The sequence below is a fragment of the Columba livia genome, chromosome 5 (genome assembly GCF_036013475.1).
Source record: "Columba livia isolate bColLiv1 breed racing homer chromosome 5, bColLiv1.pat.W.v2, whole genome shotgun sequence".
Lineage (NCBI taxonomy): Eukaryota > Metazoa > Chordata > Aves > Columbiformes > Columbidae > Columba > Columba livia.
In genome coordinates, this window is record NC_088606.1 from 34,727,140 (window position 1) to 34,751,874 (window position 24,735).

Here is a 24,735-nt window from a genome sequence, read left to right on the forward strand (position 1 = left end):
TGGTGACAAATGATACATCATTACAATCAATAAATCAAGTACCCATTGTATTTTAAATATACAATATTACTTTTGTTAATATTTTCTCAAATAAATGTATTAACAGCTGAGCAAGTCTCTTAATTTTTCTTTTCTAAAAAAATGGCAGCAGATTGCTCGGAGGGGAATGGTAAGTTAGAGAACTTTTAGACTGAGAGAGATTGGTAACAGTTTACATTGAAATAATAGATTTGTTATAGAAGTGTTGAAATAGAGAATTTAAACACATTCAGCTGCACTGATCTGTTATTTTTGAACCCTTCATAGCTTTGTTGATAAAATAGCATTTTAAGATACAATGATGTCCTATGGTGTTGTACAGTTAGTTGGTATAAAAGACTATACATTCGTATGTGCATAATAAATGTGTAGTACATATGTGGGCATTTTTTCTGTGTCAGTTTTGGAATCTAAATGAATGCATGGTTGGATATATAACCTCAGTTGCTAAACACTTGCATGTCCTACTGAAGTTTTATTTGACTAGCCCTCATTAGGACGTTTTTTTGTATCTATTTTAAAAAGTATTTGGATAGACCTATTATAGAACTTTGAGGCAGTCATAAAATCCAAGTTTGTATTATGAAACAACATTGTGGTTTGTGCCCACTTGTATTATGTAATACATTTACAAATTTACAATAATTAGATGATTTCTTATTAGTATTTTCTGCCAGACTTTTAGATGTCTGAGACTATTTCAGTTGCATAGAATACCTTTTTTCTATATATGCTATGGTAAATGAAGAGTAGATTTCTTTTATGATCATCTCTAATAAATGAAACATAATTAACATCTTGTCTTTACTTCAGTGTATATCTGCCAAGCTATGTCTGTGCAGCATCTACATATTTCACGCAATTGAAATTGTCAATTAAAATTTACTATTTGTTTGAGTAAGGCATTGAAGGTTCTAAAATGCCTAAGACTTAACTTGATGATTATTCTTTCTGTCTTTCTCGACTTATAGCTGCTTTTCTTCAGTATGTGATATAAATATAGTAGTATATAAAAAGATATTTTAATAACAGCTTAGCTTCAACATTTTGAGGTTAATTCAAGTATCGCAAGAAAACAACATTAATATTAGACCTACCATAGGAGTCTTGTTTGTCTTTATTTTTGAGTAACAGTTGAAATATTTTTGCTGTTTTACCATGACTTCATGGTTTTGTTGTTATCTTCTGAAGGCTGACTGACACAATGTGGTGTTGACTCTAGAATACATGTTTATTTAAGTGTGTTTATGGTATTAATGTAAGAAACAGGAAAAAGAAAAACTGTTGGTATATGAGAGTTACAGTTGAGTATACTAGTAGTGTTCTCAAAATGGGCACTGGTGAGAGATATATAAAGTCAAATTTTCTCTCAGGCTGTCTTCAAAACAGTAAAGAACTATGCGATGGGAAAAAGTACACCTATAAATGAAAAGCTGCATCTTCACAGTGGTAGTTCAATTTCCATTTCTAAACATATATTTCTCAATCATATTATGGTAGGGGAAAAGAGGTAGAAAGAGCTATTTTGATGAAAATGTCTGGTCCAGACACCTTCCTCCTTTTAGTAATATTGGGAAAAGATGCGATAGTTAGTATGTTGATGTGCTGCTTACTAGATATAGTTCCTTATGTACTGAAGCAACAAATGGTAGTGCTGAATGGCAACTGATAAATTCAGAAGTTTTATCATTTAATAAGGATTAAGCTGAATAAGAATTATTTCACTAAGATCTCATTTGATTATACATTCACAGTCTATAATTTGAGCTACAAACTTACAGTATTTTTATTGTCCTGAGTAAGTCGAGTAAGTTTATTACTAACTTGTAAAATTATCATTTTTTCATCTCTTTTACTCATGTTTTTTCCCTTTATTTTTCTTTCATACAGGCCATGCAAGTAAAGGTACAGGTCAAAGTGCATGATGTGTCTTTGTTTTAGATTTAGAGATGGTCAGGCTCCAGGCATTCTTTTCATTGACCATAGCAGTGGCGTCACAAAGTGAAGGCCCAGGTTCTACCTACTATAAATTTTCCCCGAGTTAAAGTGGCAGTATGTGGCCAGAGCACCTGAAATTCCCTTTGGCACTCCCACGTGTTGCTTAATGTGAAGATATAGTAAAGTTAGCTTTTGTAATTATTTTAGATCTGCATTCTGCCTCTGCTGTCTTTCTGCACTCTGATTTTTTTTGTTATTATATTGCAACAGACATTGCAAGAGCAATGCCTAAGTAGAGTAATCAGAAAAATGTATTTGGCTTATGATATTCAACAAAAATGCATGGGAGAATTGTGCTATAACCTATGGCCTGTCTGTAAATAAATTGTAGATTGCATTAGAACCAGTAAGTTTAAATTAGATATAGAGTTCAAATCCTACCTTTTCCCAAAATTAAAAAGACCTTTACTAAAGATTTGAGGTGTGACAAAACTTGGATAATCCTGATTTCTTTCATGTATTTAATGTATTCAGAGTTTTCTTTGTCTTCAATGAACCATAGTTCCCCTTCCTCTGCATCACTTATATTATCTTTTTAGTATGAATTTCTAAGATAGATGAGTACTTTTTGAACTATGCTGTATTCTTCATTGGTGAAGGAGAATGAATAGCAAAATGGAGCATAAAGCCCTTTCATCTTTCCCTTTACCATGTGTGCTGAGAAGCACGCATGATGCTGTGAAAAGTTTTTAATCAGTTAAACCGGAGCAGTTGTTTTAAAGTAATAGACCTGGTTTCACGCTTTGCTGTTGTCAAATTTCCCCAGGTATATAGAGTAGGAATTAATGAATGCTCTCATGATGATCTTGGAGAATCAAAAGTTTAAGGAGCACTGGAAATACTAAAAATATTAATTCCATCATCTTAACCAGTTCTAGCTGATTTTTTTAGTACAGCTAAATTATTTATTCTTTTTGATTGTGTATTGAGTTATAATGAATTTACTGGAGAATCTGTAATTCTTTATGTGTTTGTTGAAGATATGTCAAATTGTGTGTATAAGTCCTCACACCAATAAGATCATTATGTGCTGTCAGGCAACCAGATTATTTCATTCTTCTTGTTAAGGTCTTTCTAGTACAGTTAAGTATTTAGGCAAAATATATTCAATTTAATGCTTTTTAACATATGATATGCATGTATTGTGTTTACTCTTATAGGTGTATATTAGAACTGAAAGAGACAGAATTTTATGGTCATTTAGGTTTCTGTCCGTGACTCTACTTACACATTTATCAGCAGGAATTGTGAATTCACAGACAGCAGAATTTGATGGCAAAGGCAGAATGGATCTTCTTTTCATGTTAAAAAAATGTTCAGGTTTTAAGGTTCTCCTATTTTTTTCATACCTAGTTTATTAATCTCAAATGAAAATAAAGAAAATTGGATGTGTAAAATGTCCTCAAGCATGAAGATAAAGAAAAGTAAACCATTATCTCTCCTTTTTTTTTTTTTTTTTTTAATATATCTATTATACATTTTGTTCTTCCCTGTTTAAGATGCATAGTGACGCCACTGGAATGCAGTGATACATTGTGGGATTTGTTTGTGTCTGCTTTCAATGTAGAGTACAAATAACGTCATTATTATAGCCATTACATCACTGCTACTTCTAAGGCACTTCCAAAAGCAAAGCTTTGAGGCAAAGTACTCTCTTGCAATTGTTAGTCCCTTAAGAAAGGAAGCCACATCCATTGTGTATTCCCTCTGACCTTCAAAATGCTCAACATCAGCTATGGACACAGAGACTTTTCATCTAATAGACAGACTTTGCCAAAATCTACCATGGAGTAGAATATGTATGGCTGCCTTTTTTTCTTCAAGTGATTACTTTGATAATAGTGTAGTAATAATTGGTAAATAATGAATTGCAATGTATTCTGATGTATCCTTATGTGGAACTACACAATGTATTACAAAAACAGTAATCACTAAAACTTAATTGACAGAGGGAAAAGGATGTGGAGGGTTAAATGCAAGCATTTGCTATTTTGTAGTGGTGTATAAGCCTGGAGGCCTAGTCCTGAAATCTTATCTTAGGCAAAACTCCCCTTGAGTCTAGTAGGAGTTTAATCTAGGTACAGAATTCAGAACTGGGCTATTTTTATGTTTTTGTTGTTTACCATATGTTCATTAAATATATGGGTCTGTTCTAAAGATTTCGATTTGCTGTCTCATAAATGAAAAGTTGTGTGTGAAATATTGGTGTACAGTGTCTGTTGTAGGAAGATAGGGCAGATGTTATTCTGTTGTGCTGTTCACTTATCTGTCTCTTTTATTTTCCTTTTCCTATTACTCATTATCTCCAAAGATGCAAAAGACTTAATTTTTCTTGCCAGAGTTAGTTGTATTAGCCAAAGCCATAGGGCAGTGCTTTTCTCCGAGGTGCTAAATCATTGGCATTTTATTGCATTGAATCAAACCCTTTTAGATACTGATATTTTTCAGTTAAGACAAATCAGGCAATATTCATTAATTCATATCCTGGATAACTACCTTTAAGTGAGTTTCTCACGAAAGTGTAAACATCTTGAATCTGTCTCTGTAACACTGAGGACTAATAATGTCCCCTGAGACTGACTCAGCTTTTAATTCTAGGATTGTTTCTGATTTGAGAGGTAAGAACCAGAAAACATTGTTAGATTTATATGTATGAATGGACACAAAAGTATATTACTGCTATTATATTACTGTTATTGCAATTTCTGCATTGGTACATACCAAAAGTGTTCCTTTACATTTCCTAGTCAAGTCTGTACACCCTTCCTCTAATGTGGCATCTTGAATTTATTGTAATACATCAGAAACATAGTTTCCTTGGATCATTAGGGGAAGAGCATGTTGGAAAAGTGTGTGATCAGAGAATTACAGTCATTTACTTTTCCATTTTTTTAATCATAGTCTGGTGGACAAGATCAAGAGAGGAAGAAGACAAAACGCAGAGGGGATTTGTACTCCATACAAACATCCTTGATTGTAGCTGCACTTAAAAAGATGCTTCCTATTGGTTTGAATATGTGTACTCCTGGAGATCAAGAGCTCATCTCTTTGGCTAAGAGCAGATACAGCCATGTAAGTGTCTATATGGTAGTCATTCCTAAGGCAAAATAAACAGAACTTTATAAACAGAACTTTGAGGCATAGATAATTAAGCAGTCCATATAATTAAATATATCGTTGTACTGTAAGCAATTATAGCTGCTAATTGCACTTTCACAAGAAAACATGGTGTGTATAGAGAGCTGCCATCATTTCCATGATATTTTCCATTTTTATACAATGTACATTTTTTATATGGATATTCATTTGGACCAAATTCTGAAATACCATTAGTTAGCTTTAATTCTCTTCAATGTTTAACACATTTTGTGGTCAAAATTAAATAAATTCTTTGTCCTATGTCCTTCTAGTAAATGAAGTACTTTGCAAACAAAAGATATTAAGTTTTAATATTAAAATAATAGCTGTTCTATGTTGTACGTGTTCTTATGAGATGAATCATAACCAAAATTGAAAAATACTTCTGTCTTTCTACAGAGGGACACTGATGATGAAGTCAAAGAACATTTACGTAACAACTTACATTTGCAGGAAAAGGTAATATAAGAAAAAAATCTTTCTTGAGGATGTTGATGTGCATTTTAAAACACAGAAATCACAACTGCTTTGTTTTTCGTGATAAGTTAAAAAAAAAAAAATAAATAAAAAAATACCAGCTTTGGCTGGTACTTCCAAGGTTCAGGAAGCCCTATAGAATGGGACAACTGTAAAGAATTGAGATATTGGCAGTTTTAAAGCTGTAATTACTTAGAATGAACTTGATCCAAGAAGAAAATAAAATTAAAACTATAATATTTCAGCATCTCTTCTTGAACTTAACTTGCTGTAAGGATTAGGCAGTATTTCTACTATATGCATTTTAAAGTGACTACAATGAAATAAGAAGCTTGTGTCATCTTAACACAAGTGTTTCATAAGTGCATTTATGTTTCTATTATTTATATGCTCAATACGCTGTCGAACATGATACCAAAGTGAAGTCCTCGTTATTCTGTAAATAACAGATAATTTAGATCATATCCCACAGTGTTTGAACGTAATAGGAGTAGCTGATTTATCTGCCATGGGAGATGACTGGTTGCTATAAATCTGTGCTTATGTAAATTTAAACTGGACAGACTAAGAAATTCTAATGTGTTTCCTTCTATTTCTGTCTTGAAAACAATAAGAGTAAAAACAGAAACAAATGCAACCAAAACCAAACAAACAAAAATCCTCCCTTGGGCTCTAACTCTTCACCTACTGAAATTCCAGCTGTCTTTTATAGCCTCCATATAACAGCTTCCCACTGCTGGTACAGCAGTCCTGCAAGGAGTTAAATTCAATACGAGTGCTATTAATACATGTGCTTCCTTATTTTTAATGCAGTTAAATGGGATACAGAAGTCCCAGGGTGCTCTATTTGGTTTCATGAAATAAAAATACAGAACCTTGCATCAGAATTGAGTTCAGTTACCCAACTGCATACAAAATGTAATGCAATTTTTTTGAGCAGCTAGCAGATGATAATTTTAATTAGAAGCGTACAGATGAAGCGGGATTACATGTACCATTCCTTGTTATACTATGAGAATAATAGCAGTGGTAGTCAAATTTAGTATCTTCATTGATCAGCTTATATGTGCAATATGTTGGGTTGTAGTCTGATGATCCAGCTGTGAAATGGCAGTTAAATCTGTACAAAGACATTTTGAAGAATGATGAACCTCCTGACCCTGAGAGAAATGTGGAACGTGTGCAGAGGATATCAGCTGCTCTGTATCATCTGGAACAGGTAGAGTTAAATGTCTACACTGTGTTTGTTTTAAAGCAGCATGAGGTTTTTTCCTTGCTGAGACTTTTTCAGCTTTAGTGAGTGTAATTAATAAAGTCTCCAGACAAAAATTATTTTTCCGTATGCATGCATGTACATACACACGCACATACAAATGTGTAAATATGTGAAGTTTTTAATGTAATGTGTTGAAGTGCCTCCGTTTAGCTTTAGGGGAAACTCAGGATGTATTTGCCTCTGCAAAACTTTGTGAACAGTCACAAGAATAGTATACAAATCATAAACATGGTGTAGCTAAAAACTATAATTTTAGGAAGAGATGTTTGCATTTGCACTTATTTTCAATATACTGGTTTTAGCCTTTCTCCTATTTCTGCACCTGAGGATGCTGTAGCAACTTTTGAATCTATTGCCTGCTCATTCAAATGATACAATTTAAATGCCAAAAGGCGTTTGTTTGTACACTTCCCACATAAAGTTAATCCACCTCATTCACAAGTACTGTAGCACAGAAATTCATTCACACGAGCAATTGCATATATATAGTTAGAAACAGGCAAAATAATCATTCTGGAATTTTACCATGGAGTCCCACATGAGATACTCTTCCATCTCCAGCTTTTCTGTATAAACTGAGAGGTATTATATGTAAGGCCCCAAGTATTTTTTCTTATTCATTTAAAAACAGAAACAAACAAAAAAAAAAAAAAGGGAGAAAAACAAAACAATAACTTTTTTTTTTTTTAAATGATAGGGAGTGTTTGTAACAATTTCTGTTTTGCTAACTACATTAACCACTTGCTAAAAATAAAATCTTGGATAGAAGTTGAGAGTTTCCACTGTATCTACTAGAAGGTATTTTCCCATAGGTTGAACAACCACTGAGATCAAAGAAAGCTGTTTGGCACAAACTCCTGTCAAAACAACGCAAAAGGGCTGTTGTTGCGTGTTTCAGAATGGCACCATTATACAACTTGCCAAGGTAAATGGCTTAAGTGTTTATTTTTTTCTAACTTTTGTTTACATTCCTGAGTGCAAGTATTGCTTGTGTGTACACCTACAAGTTTGTTCATTGTTAGGCCTATGTAATTTTGCTTGAGACAGAGGAGTTGGTTAGTTATAAGATATTCCTCACAGTAGCAAAATACTTGTCTCATGACAAATAACCAGAGTGGGACAAGACAATAGGAATTACATGGCTTCAAAACAAAAATGCTTCATTTTTGTCATCTGCTACTCTGCATAGCTCTTCAAGTTATCTGTGAAAATTAAGAAGTTGCTGTTTCTGTCCCTTTTTGCCTCTGGTTGCAATTGTTACTCTTTATTCTCCTGTGTTTGTACCCTTCCCCCTTCCCCCTTCCCCCTTCCCCCTTCCCCCTTCCCCCTTCCCCCTTCCCCCTTCCCCCTTCCCCCTTCCCCCTTCCCCCTTCCCCCTTCCCCCTTCCCCCTTCTCTCCCCTTTCACAGTATCACAGTATGTTTGGGATTGGAAGGGACCTCAAAAGATCATCTAGTCCAATCCCCCTGCTGGAGCAGGAACGCCTAGGTGAGGTCGCACAGGAACATGTCCAGGTGGGTTTTGAATGTCTCCAGAGAAGGAGACTCCACAACCTCCCTGGGCAGCCTGTTCCAGTGTTCTGTCACCCTCACTGAGAAGAAGTTTTTTCTCAAATTTAAGTGGAACCTCTTGTGTTCCAGCTTGATCCCATTACCCCTTGTCCTATCATTGTTTGCCACCGAGAAGAGCCTGGCTCCACCCTCATGGCACTCACCCTTTATATATTTATAAACATTAATAAGGTCACCCCTCAGTCTCCTCTTCCCCAAAGTAAAGAGACCCAGCTCCCTCAGCCTTTCTTCATAAGGGAGGTGCTCCACTCCCTTAATCATCTTTGTTGCCCTACGCTGGACCCTCTCCAGCAGTTCCCTGTCCTTCTGGAACTGAGGGGCCCAGAACTGGACGCAATATTCCAGATGTGTTCTCACCAGGGCAGAGTAGAGGGGAAGGAGGACCTCTCTCGATCTACTATCCACCCCCCTTGTAATACACCCCAGGATGCCATTGGCCTTCCTGGCCACAAGGGCACAGTGTTGGCTCATGGTCATCCTGCTGTCCACCAGGACCCCCAGGTCCCTTTCCTCTACACTGCTCTCTAATATGTAATTTCCCAACCTATACTGGAACCTGGGGTTGGTCCTGCCCAGATGCAAGACTCTACACTTGCCCTTGTTATATTTCATTAAACTTTTCCCTGCCCAACTCTCCAGCCTGTCCAGGTCTCGCTGGATGGCAGCACAGCCTTCTGGCATGTCAGCCACTCCTCCCAGCTTAGTGTCATCAGCAAACTTGCTGATAGTACACTCTATTCCCTCGTCTAAATCGTTAATGAATATATTGAATAATATTGGCCCCTTCCCCTTCCCCTTCCCCTTCTCCTTCCCCTTCCCCTTCCCATTCCTTTCCCTTTTCTCTTTCTTCTTTTCTCTTTCTTTTCTCTTTTCTCTTTTTTTTTTTTTAAAAAGATTTGTGTGGCTAGTCCTCTCCTATTGCATGAACACTTCATGCTCTTTAGCTTTTCTGAGGCAATATTTAGCTCCTACATCATAATGTTATTAATATATGCATTAAAGTGGCTGTTGGGGCATAGCAGTGCAGAATGATATTTTGGACTTGTGTGTTGCTCTGCTTCTTACTCTAGTTGAATGTAGATACCACAAAGTCTGAGAAAAATTGCATCCTGTGCCTGGATCCATCTACTACTTTAAACAGAATATTAAGACCGTGCAGCATTGGGGTCATTTCCGTTACCCTCTTCCTTCTCAACAAATCTGCCTTTTATTCAGATATAGCATAAGCTCTTTAATTAAATTTGCTTCTCACCTTCTTCTGCATGTGTTCACCTTTTGTGATTAATATTTTTGTTCAAAGATTGTTTGCAAAGTATTTAACAGATGAGTTGCATTGCATTTTTAAATGCCTTTATTAAAGCCAGCCTACATGCTTGAGGTTGCCTAGCTGAGGTCTGTAGCTGTGCCACTAACATATTGGAAGAATGTTAGGTTTGCACAAGACAAAAAGTAAAAAGCACACATACTTCCTTTACAAAATGTAGTAGTTCTAGACTATAACAACTTTTCTGAGTTGTCACACTACCACCAGGAAATCTTTGAAGAACCAGAGAAATGAAAAGGTGTATGTACAACCATAAGAAAAAAAAGCTGGCTAGTATCAACTATTTCATCTTCAAGAATTGTGTTTGGAGAAACAAGAGGAAGTGGTATAAACAAAACACTTTTCAGTATTACCTTTTTGTGAGCATTTTTTGCTACTAGTGTTCTGGATTTGTGAATTCTTAAAATCATTGAAATATGTATGAACACCCAAATGATAAAAATGGTTCATCTTATCTTTGCCTTCAAAAAAACCCACTTCTATTTATTATTTTTGAGGTTGATGGAACACTTGCCAAAAGGCAAAATGGGTTATGAATCTCTATTTTCGTTTTCAAGAAAATATGGAGTAATATACATTGAAGTAAAACGTTTTCGCTATCTGTAATTGTCATTAAAAACTTTCCTATGTTAAAAAGATTGAGGTTGGTTCAAACTTCATGGTAGATTTTGTGGTGGAGTTTTCTCCTAATTTAAATACGAACATGAGGCAAATCTGTCCAGTTATTTTGTCTTGTAGATTCTAAAAATAAACTGTCATAAAACTATTTTAGCCAATTCATTGTGGTGTCTGCACTTCAAAACAGGCAAGAGGGAAAAAACACTTCGGATGTAGAATCATAAAATCATACAATGGTTTGGGTTGGAAGGGACCTTTAAAGGTCACCTGGTCCAAACCCCCTGCAATGAGCAGGAACTTCTAGGTAGGTATATTGCTCAATTGATAAGTGCAGAACAAAGTTTTAAAATTCATTAGTTTATAGACACTTTTTTTTTTGTCTGGATAAATCACAGTATTCTGACAGGAAAATGAGGCTTTCACTATTATGCACCTATAACTATCTGTCATTCAAATTGATTATGTTGTTAAGACATCTCTGAACCCTAGGGAGATCATTTCAAGTGCGGTATGATTAACTCCAGGAGTTATGCAAATTCTTTTAACCAGAGTTTCAAATGCAACTCTACTGATCTTGTTTATTTCCTCATTTTAGTGGCAGCTTTATACTGGGAGTGGTAGTTCTAAAATTGATGCTAAAATCAATTAATTTAAAGGGCAGTAAGCAAACATGGTGGTACCCTTTCATTTATCCTAGAGAAGACTGAATCCTCACTCTTCGAAAATTTTCGGGAGATTTAGGTGTTTTTTAATATGGTTTATTCTCATATTTTTAATCTATTTTTATTCAAAATACATTCTTACATGTATCAGTTTTTAGGACTTCCAGTAAGATATTTCAGAAACTGAAATGTCTATTGATGTGCAAGTGTTTGTTAAATCATAGAAAAAATACTTTAACTTCAACTGTAAATATTACAAGTACTCCCTTTTCTGAGAAATGCCTGGACATACAGAAGAAATAGTTGTATTTTAAAATATTTTTATTTTTCAAGGAAAAAAAAAAGTTAAATTAGGAAATACTAATTCTTCATGTTCTGTGTTTAATGAATGCACATGGCTTTGAAAAATGTCTTAAGTGATAAATGTCTTGTCTGAGATGTGTGTATTTATGTTTGATGTTTTAAAGAAATTAATCTGAAATTATTTATCTTATTGGCTGTCATCTGGATATGCCCATAGATACAGCGATGTTGTACATGGCAATTTTTCATACACAGTTTACAAATACATTCTTTCTGACTACTTTATTGAATTTAATTTGTGCCTTTCTTCAATGAAAACCTATATGCTTTTCTTCAGACACAAAATTAGCAATTTCTTCCTGAGCACCTTTCAACGTGTTTGGCTGGAAAAAGTACATGAAAAAACTCAGTATGACAGGCTTATACTCAAGTTAACGGTAATGTAACTTGTGGAGAGCCTCTTCCTTATGCGCACACTATTCCTTCCCAGCCATGATCTGATATTATCATAAAACATGACTTTGTACAATTTTTCAGAGGAGATTCTGATTGGTCAGTTTTTGAAGTTTGGTAATAAAATGGCACCAGTGCCAGCAGGAGAGCCTAGAAGGCTGGCTCAATAGCTATTCCATTATAAAATAACAATTCATGTGCACAATGTATTTAAACAAGTCATAGTATATACAGCAAACTTGTGTCATTTTTTTAGTGGTGCAAGACAAAAGTAAATGAAAAGGCCACATGTAACAACCTTTGTAACTTCATGTAGTGCACCTCAAAACAAAATTTTCCCCCAAATGTAATGTAAAAATGAAATGGTTTGACCACTTTTATGTGTAGTCTTATTGCCATGAGGTGTATTTTCTGTGGAAAGTTAAAACAATGGATACTGTATAGTAGTAATTAATATGCCTAAGAGTTTTCTAAAAATGGTCATTTTCTAGAGCAGGTTTTGTCTGCTTCTAATCCAGCTTCTTTGAGGACACATTAATACTGCCCTGATTTTGAACCAAAAGCAAAGAAGCCAAGGCTAGCATTCTCTATGTGGAAGAAGGTGATGATTGTCTGCAGATAAGATGCTGGAAAGCACTTGAAAATCATTTTGGTGTTGATGGCCAGCTTCTGCTGTCTCAATGTCCTAAATCTAGTAAACTAGATTTACATCTCATAGGTGTTAATCCCACCCACTCAGTCTGTTCAAGTGTATGCTTTTCCTACACTTGCATTAAGGTTCTAGTACTGCATTTTCACATATAATTTATATTAGCACTCACAAAGCCTTCTAAACAAAAAATAATGTACACATATGTGTAAAAAAAAAAAAAAAAAAGTAAGCATGTTCAAAAGCACATGCAGATTTGTCACTGAATGTTATGTTTTGCATTTTGTTTCACTGACCAATCAGAGGATCAGAATTGTACAAATATGTATCCTTACTAATCATTAACCACCTGAGCTGTTATACGATGTTCCGTTACCCCTCTTGATCTCCCTTTCACAACCCCCCCAGGCACCGTTCTATTAACCTCTTCCTCCATGGCTATCAGAACTATTGGATAGAAACAGAGGAATATTCATTTGAGGAGAAACTAGTTCAAGATTTGGCTGTAAGTACTGACATAATTGGGCAGATTTTTCAGTGCCCACTTCAGTGTATATTTTATGTATCCATTATAACCTATATTTAATTTCTTTGTATTGTATGCATATGCATAAACTTATGAAATATTAATCCTTATGCTTCAGGGCATAAGGTCATTTTCTGCTGTGGTCAAAAAGGCATTAATCCTGTGATGTACATTAAGGTGGTCTATGCCTTCAGACGAACTATGTGATACTCATTCTTGGGATGATAAATGGATTAGATGAACTGTCAGACTATTTTTGTCATTACGGTAATTCCTATGTTCCTACATTTTATCTACTGGATTTTTAAAGCTTGACGCAATTGATCCTTTTCCCCTCTTCAAATTTTTTGTTGATGCATAATATTTAATTTTAACATTTTCAGCTTTGAAACAAATTAATTTTGCTGTTTTCTTGTTGATACATCATAAGGAGAAGTAAATATATGCAGCCATATTCAGCAAAAATTTAGTTTACATGTGTACTTGATAAAAGTGATTGGTTAACTTCAGCATTTTGTTAAGGAATATTAATTCAGAAAGACTACTGCTTTTGCTCTTCCCTCTTTGTAGTTAGTTTGTCTAAAATACTTCCAAGCGGCCTATGTCCATAGCATGTAAACACAATGAAAATTAATATGTAGCTTCGTGGATCATATGAAGATGTATCAGAAGATGTTTCAGTGTTAGCAAAACCAGTCATGTTGTGTGTTTTAAAGACCCAGTGGTATAGAAGGTTGTATGATTTTTTGTAATTACAACTAATATATTCTGCTCATACTCTGGAGAATTATATGGTCACAGTCTTCATTTGATTTTGTTGCTTCTTTGTAAAGAAAGGTATGAGGCCATTAATCGACACAGTGATTACAATTCTATCAGATTTACTGGAGAAGTAAATTGAACTTCTGTAATTACAACGGTTACTATAATTACAACAATTCTACAATAATTACAAACCCTACAAAGGAGTGATAATGCAACTAAGGTAAATGTGATACACTGCTCTCTTGACAGTGCTGGCTATGTTATATTTCAAACTGCCAGAAAATATTTGAAGTTGACAATAAGAGCAGTCATTAACATTTTCTGAATAAAGGTTACCTAGAAATTGCATGCAAAAGTGTTGTAGCAAACAGTAGTCAGAATAAGATGTATCTGATTATATTATTAAAACCATTTCAATTTACCAGTAGTTCTCTTGGTAAAAATTGAGCTGTGAATTTCTTTCATTTCTAGTCCACTGGAAACACATAATTTCTGCTGAATAAGGCTTTCCTAAGATTTTTGCTGTCTCATTCTCAATACCTTGCAAGTGCGAAACTTCTAATGTTTCTATCAAATATGAATAACAACCAGATAATTTAACTTTTTCTGAGTCATGCAGGCACATAATGTTGTGGGGTATGCTGTAAGTGTTGAATAAGATGGATACTGGAAGTTAATACACATTGGACAGAATAAAATCACTGAAATTCATTCCTAAGCTTAATTACAGATTTTTTTTCTTACTTGTGAAGCTTAATTTGTATATTCTGATGTAAATCTTGAGACAGACACCTCCAAAAAAAGATGAAGAGGAAGAGGAAGAGACAGAGAAAAAACATCCTGATCCACTTCATCAGATTATTCTCTATTTCAGTCGCACTGCTCTCACAGAGAGAAGGTAAAAAGACCTGTGTTGAAAATCACATCGAGTAAAAGTAAACAGTAATTGAATTTCTAATACCATTACAGAAGTGATTTAACACAGCTGCAGTTCACTATTGTGCATGGTGAATACTTTTTTGCCTCTCAATTTCATTATTAAAACTCAGCATAACCTTTATATTGAGACAAATATTAACTGCTTTTGACATTTTAAAAGTTTAGTAAATATCCAGGACAGAAATAACTGAGCATAAATTCTCATAGAAACAGAAAGTTTATAGGAACTGCTGGTTCATTCAGAGTACCCTCCCCTGGTCTCTGCTGGTAATAGATGTGTGTCTTTGTTGTTGGTATTCATTACATTTTATTCAGTGTGTCAGAAAAGGTTTCAATGATGATTAGCATGAATCTCTTTCAGTATAATTTTCTGTATCAAATTTAGGCTGTTGATATGAACATGTATTTTGTATGAGTACTCCAGTGCTTCATATACTTTTTCTGTATGACTAACATAATCTTGCCATCTAACAGTTAAAGTTATTCTGACTTATATTTCTGTAATACTTTTCTGCACCTGCAACTGCCAGTGATGTTTACTTATCCAACATGACTAAGTTGAATATCCAAATATACCTCTTAGTTGTTTAATTAAAAATCTTACAGGGTCTTTGTTTGAGATAAGAAAATACATTTATAATACGACTTCCAAGTGAAATAGCATTTCAATTAGACATATGTATCTACTTTAATAAAATACCCATTAATAAAAATGGTATTCAAGTATTAGGAGTATGACACATTTTTATTACTACATCGTAAAATAATTTTAAATATTTTTTAATCTTATAGCAAACTAGAAGATGATCCTTTATATATTGCCTATTCTGCCATGATGGCAAAGGTAAATATATCATTTCAAGCTCCATCCCTCTCTCCACTCAGGTATTTCCTATTCATTTTAGATTATTTTCAAACATTTTACTTCTGTTTCTCACATGGACTGCTTGATACTAGTAATTTCTATATTTGAATGAAGCAAATGTCGTTTCAAGTTATATATATATAATGAGAAATTCCCTACTTTAAAATAGTGTTAAAAAATTCCAGAAGGTGAAATCCTGTTGACATGACTTGACCCTTTGTTTTGTACAGGACTAATTCATGAGCAGTCTTACCAATATTAGTTATCTTTATTCTTTGGGTAATTATTTTGGAGATAATGCTTAAAGCCTGTCAAAACTGAGCTGACAATCAGTTTCTGCAACATATTGATTACAGCTGACACATGTGAGAAGAGTTTGGCTGTGAAGTCAAATACTATGGATATAAATAGAGAGATGACACAAGAACACATAGTCTGCAGTTACAGAGTGTATATGTAGTTGAATGAATACCCTGAAGCACTCATACATTAGGGAATATCACCTCCTTAGTGTGCATGGGCACAAATATTTACAATTACAGGGATTTCAAATCTTCTTAATGCCTTGTTGAAAAAAATTCTTTGGTTATTTTTGTAGAGATACTATAATTAAAATAGGCATTATGTCTCATAATAAGCAAAATCTTGTGTTTTCTGTTTCTAACATAAAAAGAGCTGTCAGGAAGAAGAAGAAGAAGAGGAAGAAGAAGAAAAAGAAAAGACATTTGAGGTGAGAGATTAAATAACATTTCTTTCTCATCACCTAATGAGCAAGTGTTTAAAACATGTCCACTAAAATAAACGCAAGAATATCACAGTGTGTTTTGAGCTGGTTTACTAGGTTATTCATGTAAAAGAAAGATGGTGTCTTTTGGAAGTTTTGGAATCAAACAACATGTGGATAATATAGGGAGATGGCTTTCAACAACTTTGGATTTCTCATCTTCCTATTTTTTCTAAACCAGTTCCAGTCTGTATTCTGTTCTTATTTTTGTTCCCAAACACAGGAGAAAGAAATGGAAAAACAGAGAACTCTCTATCAGCAAGCTCGCTTGCATGATCGTGGAGCTGCTGAGATGGTCCTTCAGATGATTAGTGCAAGCCAAGGTAATGTTCTGTGAAATATTAAAATTATACGTGCTATACACATATCTTATGTATAATGCCATGCATGTATATGTAGTGTATTATGTCATTATATTTATGATACATAAATCTTACATAATTTGTATGTGGTAAACAATAAGGCAAAATAAATGTCAATAACAACCATATTAGGTAACATTTCCAGACTACTTTTCTGATTAAATTGTTCATAATTCCAAGTTTTAATGACCGTACCCTTGTTTTGACAGGTCATACAGGACCCATGGTTATTGAAACACTAAAACTTGGTATTGCTATTCTAAATGGTGGGAATACCGTAGTTCAGCAGGTAATGCTTTTCTAACTACTGTGAGTCTTACTTTTGTAAAGGAGGCAAATAATTTTGAGAACTTTAGTGTTCTGTCATGTTTTTATTTTAGTGCCTTTAATTGTAAGCTAAATAGTGAAGAAATAGCAGGGTATTTTTGGTACAATAATAATGATGATAGTGCTTGCCAGTGATTTGCAATTCATATGGTAATTCAGGAAGCTGTAATTCACATTATTTTAATATAGAGGGTTTTTTAAAAAAAAATGTATATCTTCTAGAAAATGCTAGACTACCTGAAGGAGAAAAAGGATGCTGGATTTTTTCAGAGTCTCTCTGGCTTGATGCAGTCATGCAGGTAAAAGCACAAATCGTATTATTACAGTTTTGAGTTTGATTCAGGTTGGTGGCTTATTGCTCAGTGCAGGTCAATTTGTCCAATTTAAATTACAGATTGTAGAACTATTGTGGGAAATTTTTGTGAATCAGAGGAATAGTACAGTATTGTTCCAATTCTACAGTATTGTTCCAAAGGAGAAAATAAAGCCAAGACTATGTATGCATTTGAATGTTTAGTTTGGAAAGGCAGAAAATTAAAACTTAATGGCTCCTTTACTGGTCCCAGATCCCTCAAGTTTTCTGTCTCGGTGGTTCTAAGGATAGAGAAAAGCTGCCACTGAAGGAGAGACAGGCCAGTGGAGCTTTGCGAAGATTTCAGTTTCTGAACACCTTTGACTTTTAGTCTGAATCCTCTGCATATCTATCAGATTTGTTAGAGATGGGACGTGGCTGCTGAGACTATATTAGTCCATTCCCTTGAGAAACCAGAAGTTCACATTAGTTAAGGAAAAGGACTCCCATAAAGAAGGTGAAAAACTGTTGTGGTGTCTGATTACTCTTATGGTAGACAACCTCCTTTTCTCAGCCTTTTAGAGCAACAGAAGGATTCTAAAGCAGTAGACTGGGAATTAGAAGTAGTGAAGCTGTATGATGACAGGAAAAAATGTGGAAGAAATGGTGACCTGCACTGCAGAAATTATTACCGAGTAGTTGCGGCCTAATTAAATAGCATCTATCTTGTAATTTTCCATTTATTTAGAACAGTTTAGCAAGGACTTGCTCAAAAAGAACTTGCAGTGATGATATTACCAATTGTGTGGTTTTGATAAAATGACTTGAATATTGTCAAGGGAATGAAAATTATCGTTTAAAAATGTTTTTTGTTTTAATAATGTAGATAGTAGAATATGTGACAGAATTGCTGTTTAACTGGAAAAAAATAGTTAATGATAGAATTTTATTTGGACTTTTCGAATGAAAATATTCTGACTGGATAGTGAAAAGAATCATTATCTGCTATTCCAGTTGCTGGGCTATGCTACGTTAGCAAAAGGAAATTCAGATATCAGTGTATTTTGACCTTGGAAGATATGGAATCTCTGATTCTATGTATGTCTTCTGAATATGCAATCAGACATTCCATATGTCTTCTGAATAACATAATAATACATAATATATACAGGAACAATATAATAGAAATAATAGTGATAGCTTAGTGGAAAGTAATGTCACTGAAAAGTATCTGCAGTAATGTCCTTTTGGCGGGCAAGTTTAAGTCAATATAAAGACCAACATTTCAGGTTCCTTTTCAGTTTTCATTTATATATGAAACCGTGAATGACATCATTGGAAGTGAAGTTGGGTAACCAGTGAGACCTGACCTGAGACTCATTTCAGAAATGGACACTGGACCTTATTTTTGTCCCAAGCACTTTTATGTAATATTCGTATTAAATATAATATGAGGCAATGAATGTCACAGTAGGTTGAGACTAGTAGTTGAAGGCCTCCAGACTTTTCCTAGAAGGAAATAACTTTTTCCTGTTTGTTTTGGTTTTATTTTTTTTTTTCAATATAAGTGTTCTTGACTTGAATGCATTTGAGAGACAAAATAAAGCAGAAGGCCTGGGAATGGTGACTGAAGAAGGAACTCGTAAGTAGAATGAAATTGTTTCCAGTAGTGCTTAAAACATTATTTGTGCTTCCTTCTTTAACTGGAACTGTTATTTACTGTGGCTTAAGGTTTCTGTTGAAAAACTTACTATAAGTAATTCTAGCCTTTGAGTTCTGAATATGCTTTTTATTTACAAAATCTTTAGCAATAATTTTTAAGAAAAACATTGTAACACCCAATATTCTTATCCTGTATTCTTGTTATTTTTCTTTGATCCACAGTCATCGTTCGTGAGCGTGGTATGTTTGGGTTTACAGTTTTTGATACTATTGTTGCAAAAATGTGTTGCAAATACTGAGAGAAATCTTTAATTGCATCTTCCCTGATATCTTTAGGTTTAGCTTTATGGTCTGCAGCAGGTTGTGTGTTCGGCTTGGATAAACAGTTTGATGCTTATTAAAGAATATATTTAAGGCATGATTTTAGCTATGACTAACCATTTACTTATTAGATATATATCCTGTTGCTTTCTTTTTTTTTTTTTTCTTTTTTTTTTTTTTTTTAAGCCATGGATGCATTGGAGTGCTAAATATCTTGGCTTTGCTTTTTCTGTCTCAATTTTTTCTTTTCATTATTATCAGTCTGTTTCTTTAAATTGCTTTAATGCTTTTATAATACTGTTTTTTATTAGAATTCCAGTTTTAAAGGTTGCTGTAAGATTATGTGTTCTCCGTATTTAATCATAACAGTTGTCACATAATAATTGTATTTATATATTTTAAAGGTGAAAAAGTGTTGCAACGTGATGAATTTACTCGTGATCTATTTAGATTTTTACAACTGCTCTGTGAAGGGCATAACAATGGTAAGTGAACTAAATTAATTTTGAGGAAAATGTGTGATGAGTCTGTTCTTAAACACAGTTGAATAGAACTGATTCTAATGTGTTTGTTTTTTCCTCTAATCCATTTAGTTTCTGAGGGAAACTGGCATGTCAACAATTTGAATTGCAGAGTTCAGTTTGAATTTTTAAGTTTTAATGTGATTTCAGTTTTTATGCCAACCAGTTTTTATGCCAATCGTAAACCTGTTACAAGTCATGTGGGTAGCAGTTCTTCAGTTGTATTTACATTATGATCTACTGTAGTTCAGTTTCCACCACATAAACATCTGTACCCAACAGGGTACTTAAAAATAATGTGTCTTCTGTGTCTCCATAAAAATATGAGAGTAACCTTGTAATTTTTATTCCAATATATACTAACCAAGCACAAACCACTTCTTGTTTCAGATTTTCAAAATTACCTACGTACTCAGATGGGCAACACCACGACAGTGAATATTATCATTAGTACAGTTGACTATCTCTTGCGTCTTCAGGTGAGGAAAAACCAGCAAAATGGAGTACAACATATTCACCTCTCCTTTTTTATAAATTCACATTTTACTGGAATCAAATGTGAAAATCCTCTCTTCAGAGCTATATAAAATAAAGAATTCTGATTTAATTTATTTCATCTTTTCTTTCATTTTAAAATAGATGACTTCAGAATTCTGTGTGAAACCAGATTTGTTAATTTATTTCATCGGTCATTTCTTCAAGGAACATAGATAAAAAATGCAAAAAAGTTATTGTCATGAGAAACAGATTGTCACAGAAATACTAAATTTCATCTTCTGCTGATTCAACTTTTGATGATATGAATCTAAGCAGTAAATACAGGGTGTTTCAAAAAGATGGACCCAATTTGAAATCACTATATATTAATTCAATTATCATCTTGATGTTGTCCGTACAGTGGGTGGGAGGAACACAGAGCATTTATGAAAAGATTACTAAAACTTGATAACTCATTATACCATTTGTAAATTTTCATGGAATTGTAACATATTGCCATCATGAAATTGGGTCCATCTTTTTGAAACAACCTGTATTGCACACAGAATCCACAATTAGAAAAAATAATGTTGTTTTTTTTTCTCAGGAATCAATCAGTGACTTCTATTGGTACTATTCCGGAAAGGATGTCATCGATGAATCAGGACAACGTAACTTCTCCAAAGCTTTGGCTGTCACGAAACAAATATTCAACTCCCTTACAGAATATATTCAGGTAAACAACAGCTTTTACTCAAGGTACTAAAAGCGAAGTTGTGTGATTGCATGGCTTGATCATGTCCTATTGTATATTTGTAAATACTTTGGGTTTATTTTTCTTCATTTTGATAAAGTTACATGTAATCACGGGATCAGTGTAAAGTTAATACTAAAACGTGATTGGCCACATATTTGACATGATATGATCTAGTATTTATGCACTGGCTGCAAAAGAAATCTTGGGAAGCTTTCTCATGTAGTTTCATGGAAGCCTGATGTTTCTTTTTTTATTTTTTCAGGGTGAAATCTTAGGAAAGGAAGGGTTTTTTTGTGTGTTGTGTGTGTGTGTTTGTTTTATATAAATAAAAAATGTGTTTTTCTTATTTTTAGGGCCCTTGCATAGGTAATCAACAGAGTTTGGCTCATAGTAGGCTGTGGGATGCAGTTGTTGGCTTTCTTCACGTCTTTGCCAATATGCAAATGAAACTTTCACAGGTATTTTCAGTAGTCATGCAATCCTTCTTTGCATCTGTTTATAAATTACAGTCAAGTGAATGTTGAAAGCTGTAAAGCAGTTAATATGCTGATTCCCATCAGTTGTACATGGGCCTGTTGTAATGTAGAGGTCCAACACTGAATCTCAGGACTAGCATCTTCATATCACTCCTTTTAGCATTAATCATCGTTGTGCACTCACCTTTTCTAATATCAAACTCTCTGTTTCCAACTCAGTCATACATTTCTGATAATGAAGGCAGGAGTTTGGTTATTTCCTCACTGTTGCAAAAACCTGATGACCTGTCAGAGCTGAAGCACCATTAAAAGCACGGATCCTATGCTACAGCTGCATAGGGCAAAAGAAAAGCCGGGAAAGGTTCAAAGAGGGAGGGAATGTGACAGTCAGTCAACTTGTCCAGTTAATTCATCACAGCCACTGAGCAGGAGGGCAGCAGGCAGCGTTCATGTCCCCATGTAGGGCATTGTGTAGTCTGTCCCCTCCTCACACTTTCAGGCTTCACTGTTCTTTTGCTTAACATAGCCATGCACTCAAGGCACTAGGCACAGAATGTAAGAGTGCAGAGTCATTGCCTCCCTGTTATTCAGTGTCTCTGCTACCCTCTGACTTGCTCGTAAGATTTCTTCCCACACTACAGGAGTATATCAGAGATTTGAGGATACTTAATAGTTTTTATGTGCTTAATGTTAGTCACAAATCCATGTTAAACTTATCACTTTCTGTAGTTAAACTAAACAGTTGTAGTTCTGTTTGAGCAATAACGCATTATGCTGTTAAATATTCCCCGTGAAGTGAGAAAGCATGGATTCTTTCTGAGATGAATGTTGCTGGATCTGTGGGGTAGCCAATTTTGTGAGTTTTTGCTGTCCCTATATGCACTTTGGTACTCCTTAATGCTTTATTAAAGCCCATCTTTATGGTATTAATATCTCTGCTGTAGTAAGTTACCTTCATATTTTACGAGATTTCTGATAGAAATCATAATAAAATGACAATGAAATGTTGCTGAAGAATGTGAACTACATTTAGATGACCGTCTTGCGTACTTTTTCTAAATGTGTTTAATTTTCTGGATAAATAGAAACAAAAAAGCCACCTTGTATTCCATTTTTTTTTACAGGACTCTGCTCAGATTGAGTTGCTTAAAGAACTGCTAGATCTGCTAAAGGATATGGTAGTGATGCTCTTGTCACTGCTTGAAGGTTGGACCTGTCTTTCTTTATGGTCAAATATGATAATCTCAGATTCATAATGTGAAGTATAATAATTAAGTTAATCTTTCTAAACTGTTTTTTTTAATTGCCTTTATGTAATGCCAGGAAAAAAAACAAATCAAACCAAAACAAACAAACACAAAAAAAAACAACCAAAAACCAAAACAAAAAAAAACTATTTAATATAGATTTAACAATTACTCTAAAACATTTTTATTCTGTTCTCAACATAAATATGAAATGTATTTATTTAAAATGTAGCGATGCCAAATAATTTTCTGTTTTAACACACGATTTAGGTAACGTTGTAAATGGAACTATTGGAAAACAAATGGTAGACACGCTTGTAGAGTCATCTAGCAACGTAGAAATGATTTTAAAATTCTTTGACATGTTCCTCAAGTTAAAAGATCTGACTAACTCAGATGCTTTCAAAGAGTATGACCCAGATGGTAAAGGCATCATTTCAAAGAAGGAGTTCCAGAAATCAATGGAAGCTCAAAAACAGTACATACAGTCTGAGATTGAATTCCTGCTGTCCTGTGCAGAAGCTGATGAAAATGATATGTTTAACTATGTTGATTTTGTGGAAAGATTCCATGAACCGGCCAAAGACATTGGATTTAATGTAGCAGTATTGCTAACAAACCTTTCAGAGCATATGCCTAATGATTCACGCCTTCAGAGCTTACTTGAACCTGCAGAAAGTGTTCTTAATTACTTTGAACCATACCTTGGCCGTATTGAAATAATGGGTGGAGCCAAGAAAATAGAAAGAGTTTACTTTGAAATCAGTGAATCCAGTAGAATGCAGTGGGAGAAGCCACAAGTGAAGGAATCTAAAAGGCAGTTCATCTTTGATGTTGTAAATGAAGGTGGAGAGCAAGAAAAAATGGAACTCTTTGTGAATTTCTGTGAAGACACAATCTTTGAAATGCAGTTAGCATCCCAGATATCTGAAACAGATTCATCTGAGAGGCCTGAGGAGGAGGAAGAGGAAGAGTCTTGTTATGTAGTGGATATTGGAGATGACGAGGAAGAGGAAAAGTCCCTGGAATCTGCTTCAGCTTTTGCAATGGCCTGTGTTGCAGTGAAGAAGAATGTTGCCAACTTTTTGAAAATGGTCACTGTGAAGAACCTAAAGAAACAATACAGGAAAGTTAGAAAGATGACAGTAAAAGAGATGGTGAAAGTGTTTTTCTCCTTTTTCTGGCTCCTATTTGTGGGGATGTTCCAATTGTTTTTTACTACAGTGTGGGGAATTTTCCAGATTCTTTGGAGCACTGTATTTGGGGGTGGCCTGGTTGAAGGAGCCAAAAACATCAAAGTTACTAAAATATTAGGGGACATGCCTGACCCAACACAGTTTGGAATCCATGATGATGTTATGGAAGCAGAAAAAGCTGAAGGCGCTGAGCATGGCATCAGAGATGACCTTGCACAGTTTGTGAAGGGTGAAAAGGGAGAAACTGACATAATCTCAGACATTTTTGGCATTCCTACAAAGAAAGAAGGTGGCTCAAAACATGCTCATGATGCTGGACTTGGAGATATTGCAGAAATCCTTGGTATTGATATCCAGTCGTCTTCAGAAAACACAGTTCAAAAGAAAAAAGGATTACAGGTATGTTAAAGAGATTTTGTATTTGTTTGCAGAAAATAATAATAATACAAATATATTACTGATTTATCTATTAGCAACTGAATTATTTGCCAGTTGACTGAATAGGTGTTCTAAATGAGAACACACTTTGTAATCTGCACTCGCTTAAAACCAAACTGGAGAGTTAACATGGCAGAACAATTCAACACTGTGTGTTTAGAGTTTACTGCAGTAAATGGCTGTTATTGTTCATTTGGACTCAAAACAAAAAAATGCTATAGCTTTGTAGGCACAATTTTTGCATTAAATGGTTTACAGTCCTGCTCATTCTT

The 24,735-nt window shown here is 34.5% G+C and overlaps 1 protein-coding gene across 8 annotated transcripts in view; it reads left to right on the forward strand.

The window, feature by feature from the left end:
* RYR3 (ryanodine receptor 3) overlaps positions 1-24,735 on the forward strand; it is a 243,915-nt gene that overhangs the window by 194,919 nt on the left and 24,261 nt on the right. For 2 of the 8 annotated variants that reach the window (XM_065064237.1, XM_065064240.1), the window contains exons 70-89: positions 1,930-1,944; positions 4,939-5,109; positions 5,575-5,634; positions 6,740-6,871; positions 7,741-7,853; positions 12,917-13,013; positions 14,588-14,697; positions 15,531-15,582; positions 16,277-16,333; positions 16,611-16,710; positions 16,959-17,038; positions 17,299-17,375; positions 18,937-19,010; positions 19,253-19,270; positions 19,756-19,836; positions 20,263-20,351; positions 20,957-21,085; positions 21,460-21,564; positions 22,707-22,788; positions 23,100-24,424. In XM_065064237.1, the coding sequence (XP_064920309.1) occupies positions 1,930-1,944; positions 4,939-5,109; positions 5,575-5,634; positions 6,740-6,871; positions 7,741-7,853; positions 12,917-13,013; positions 14,588-14,697; positions 15,531-15,582; positions 16,277-16,333; positions 16,611-16,710; positions 16,959-17,038; positions 17,299-17,375; positions 18,937-19,010; positions 19,253-19,270; positions 19,756-19,836; positions 20,263-20,351; positions 20,957-21,085; positions 21,460-21,564; positions 22,707-22,788; positions 23,100-24,424 (2,967 nt within the window). Of the gene's footprint in view, positions 1-148; positions 170-1,929; positions 1,945-4,938; positions 5,110-5,574; positions 5,635-6,739; positions 6,872-7,740; positions 7,854-11,743; positions 11,844-12,916; positions 13,014-14,587; positions 14,698-15,530; positions 15,583-16,276; positions 16,334-16,610; positions 16,711-16,958; positions 17,039-17,298; positions 17,376-18,936; positions 19,011-19,252; positions 19,271-19,755; positions 19,837-20,262; positions 20,352-20,956; positions 21,086-21,459; positions 21,565-22,706; positions 22,789-23,099; positions 24,425-24,735 lie in introns of all 8 variants that reach the window. The other 6 variants (XM_065064239.1, XM_065064241.1, XM_065064235.1 and 3 more) reach the window with 5 other exon arrangements.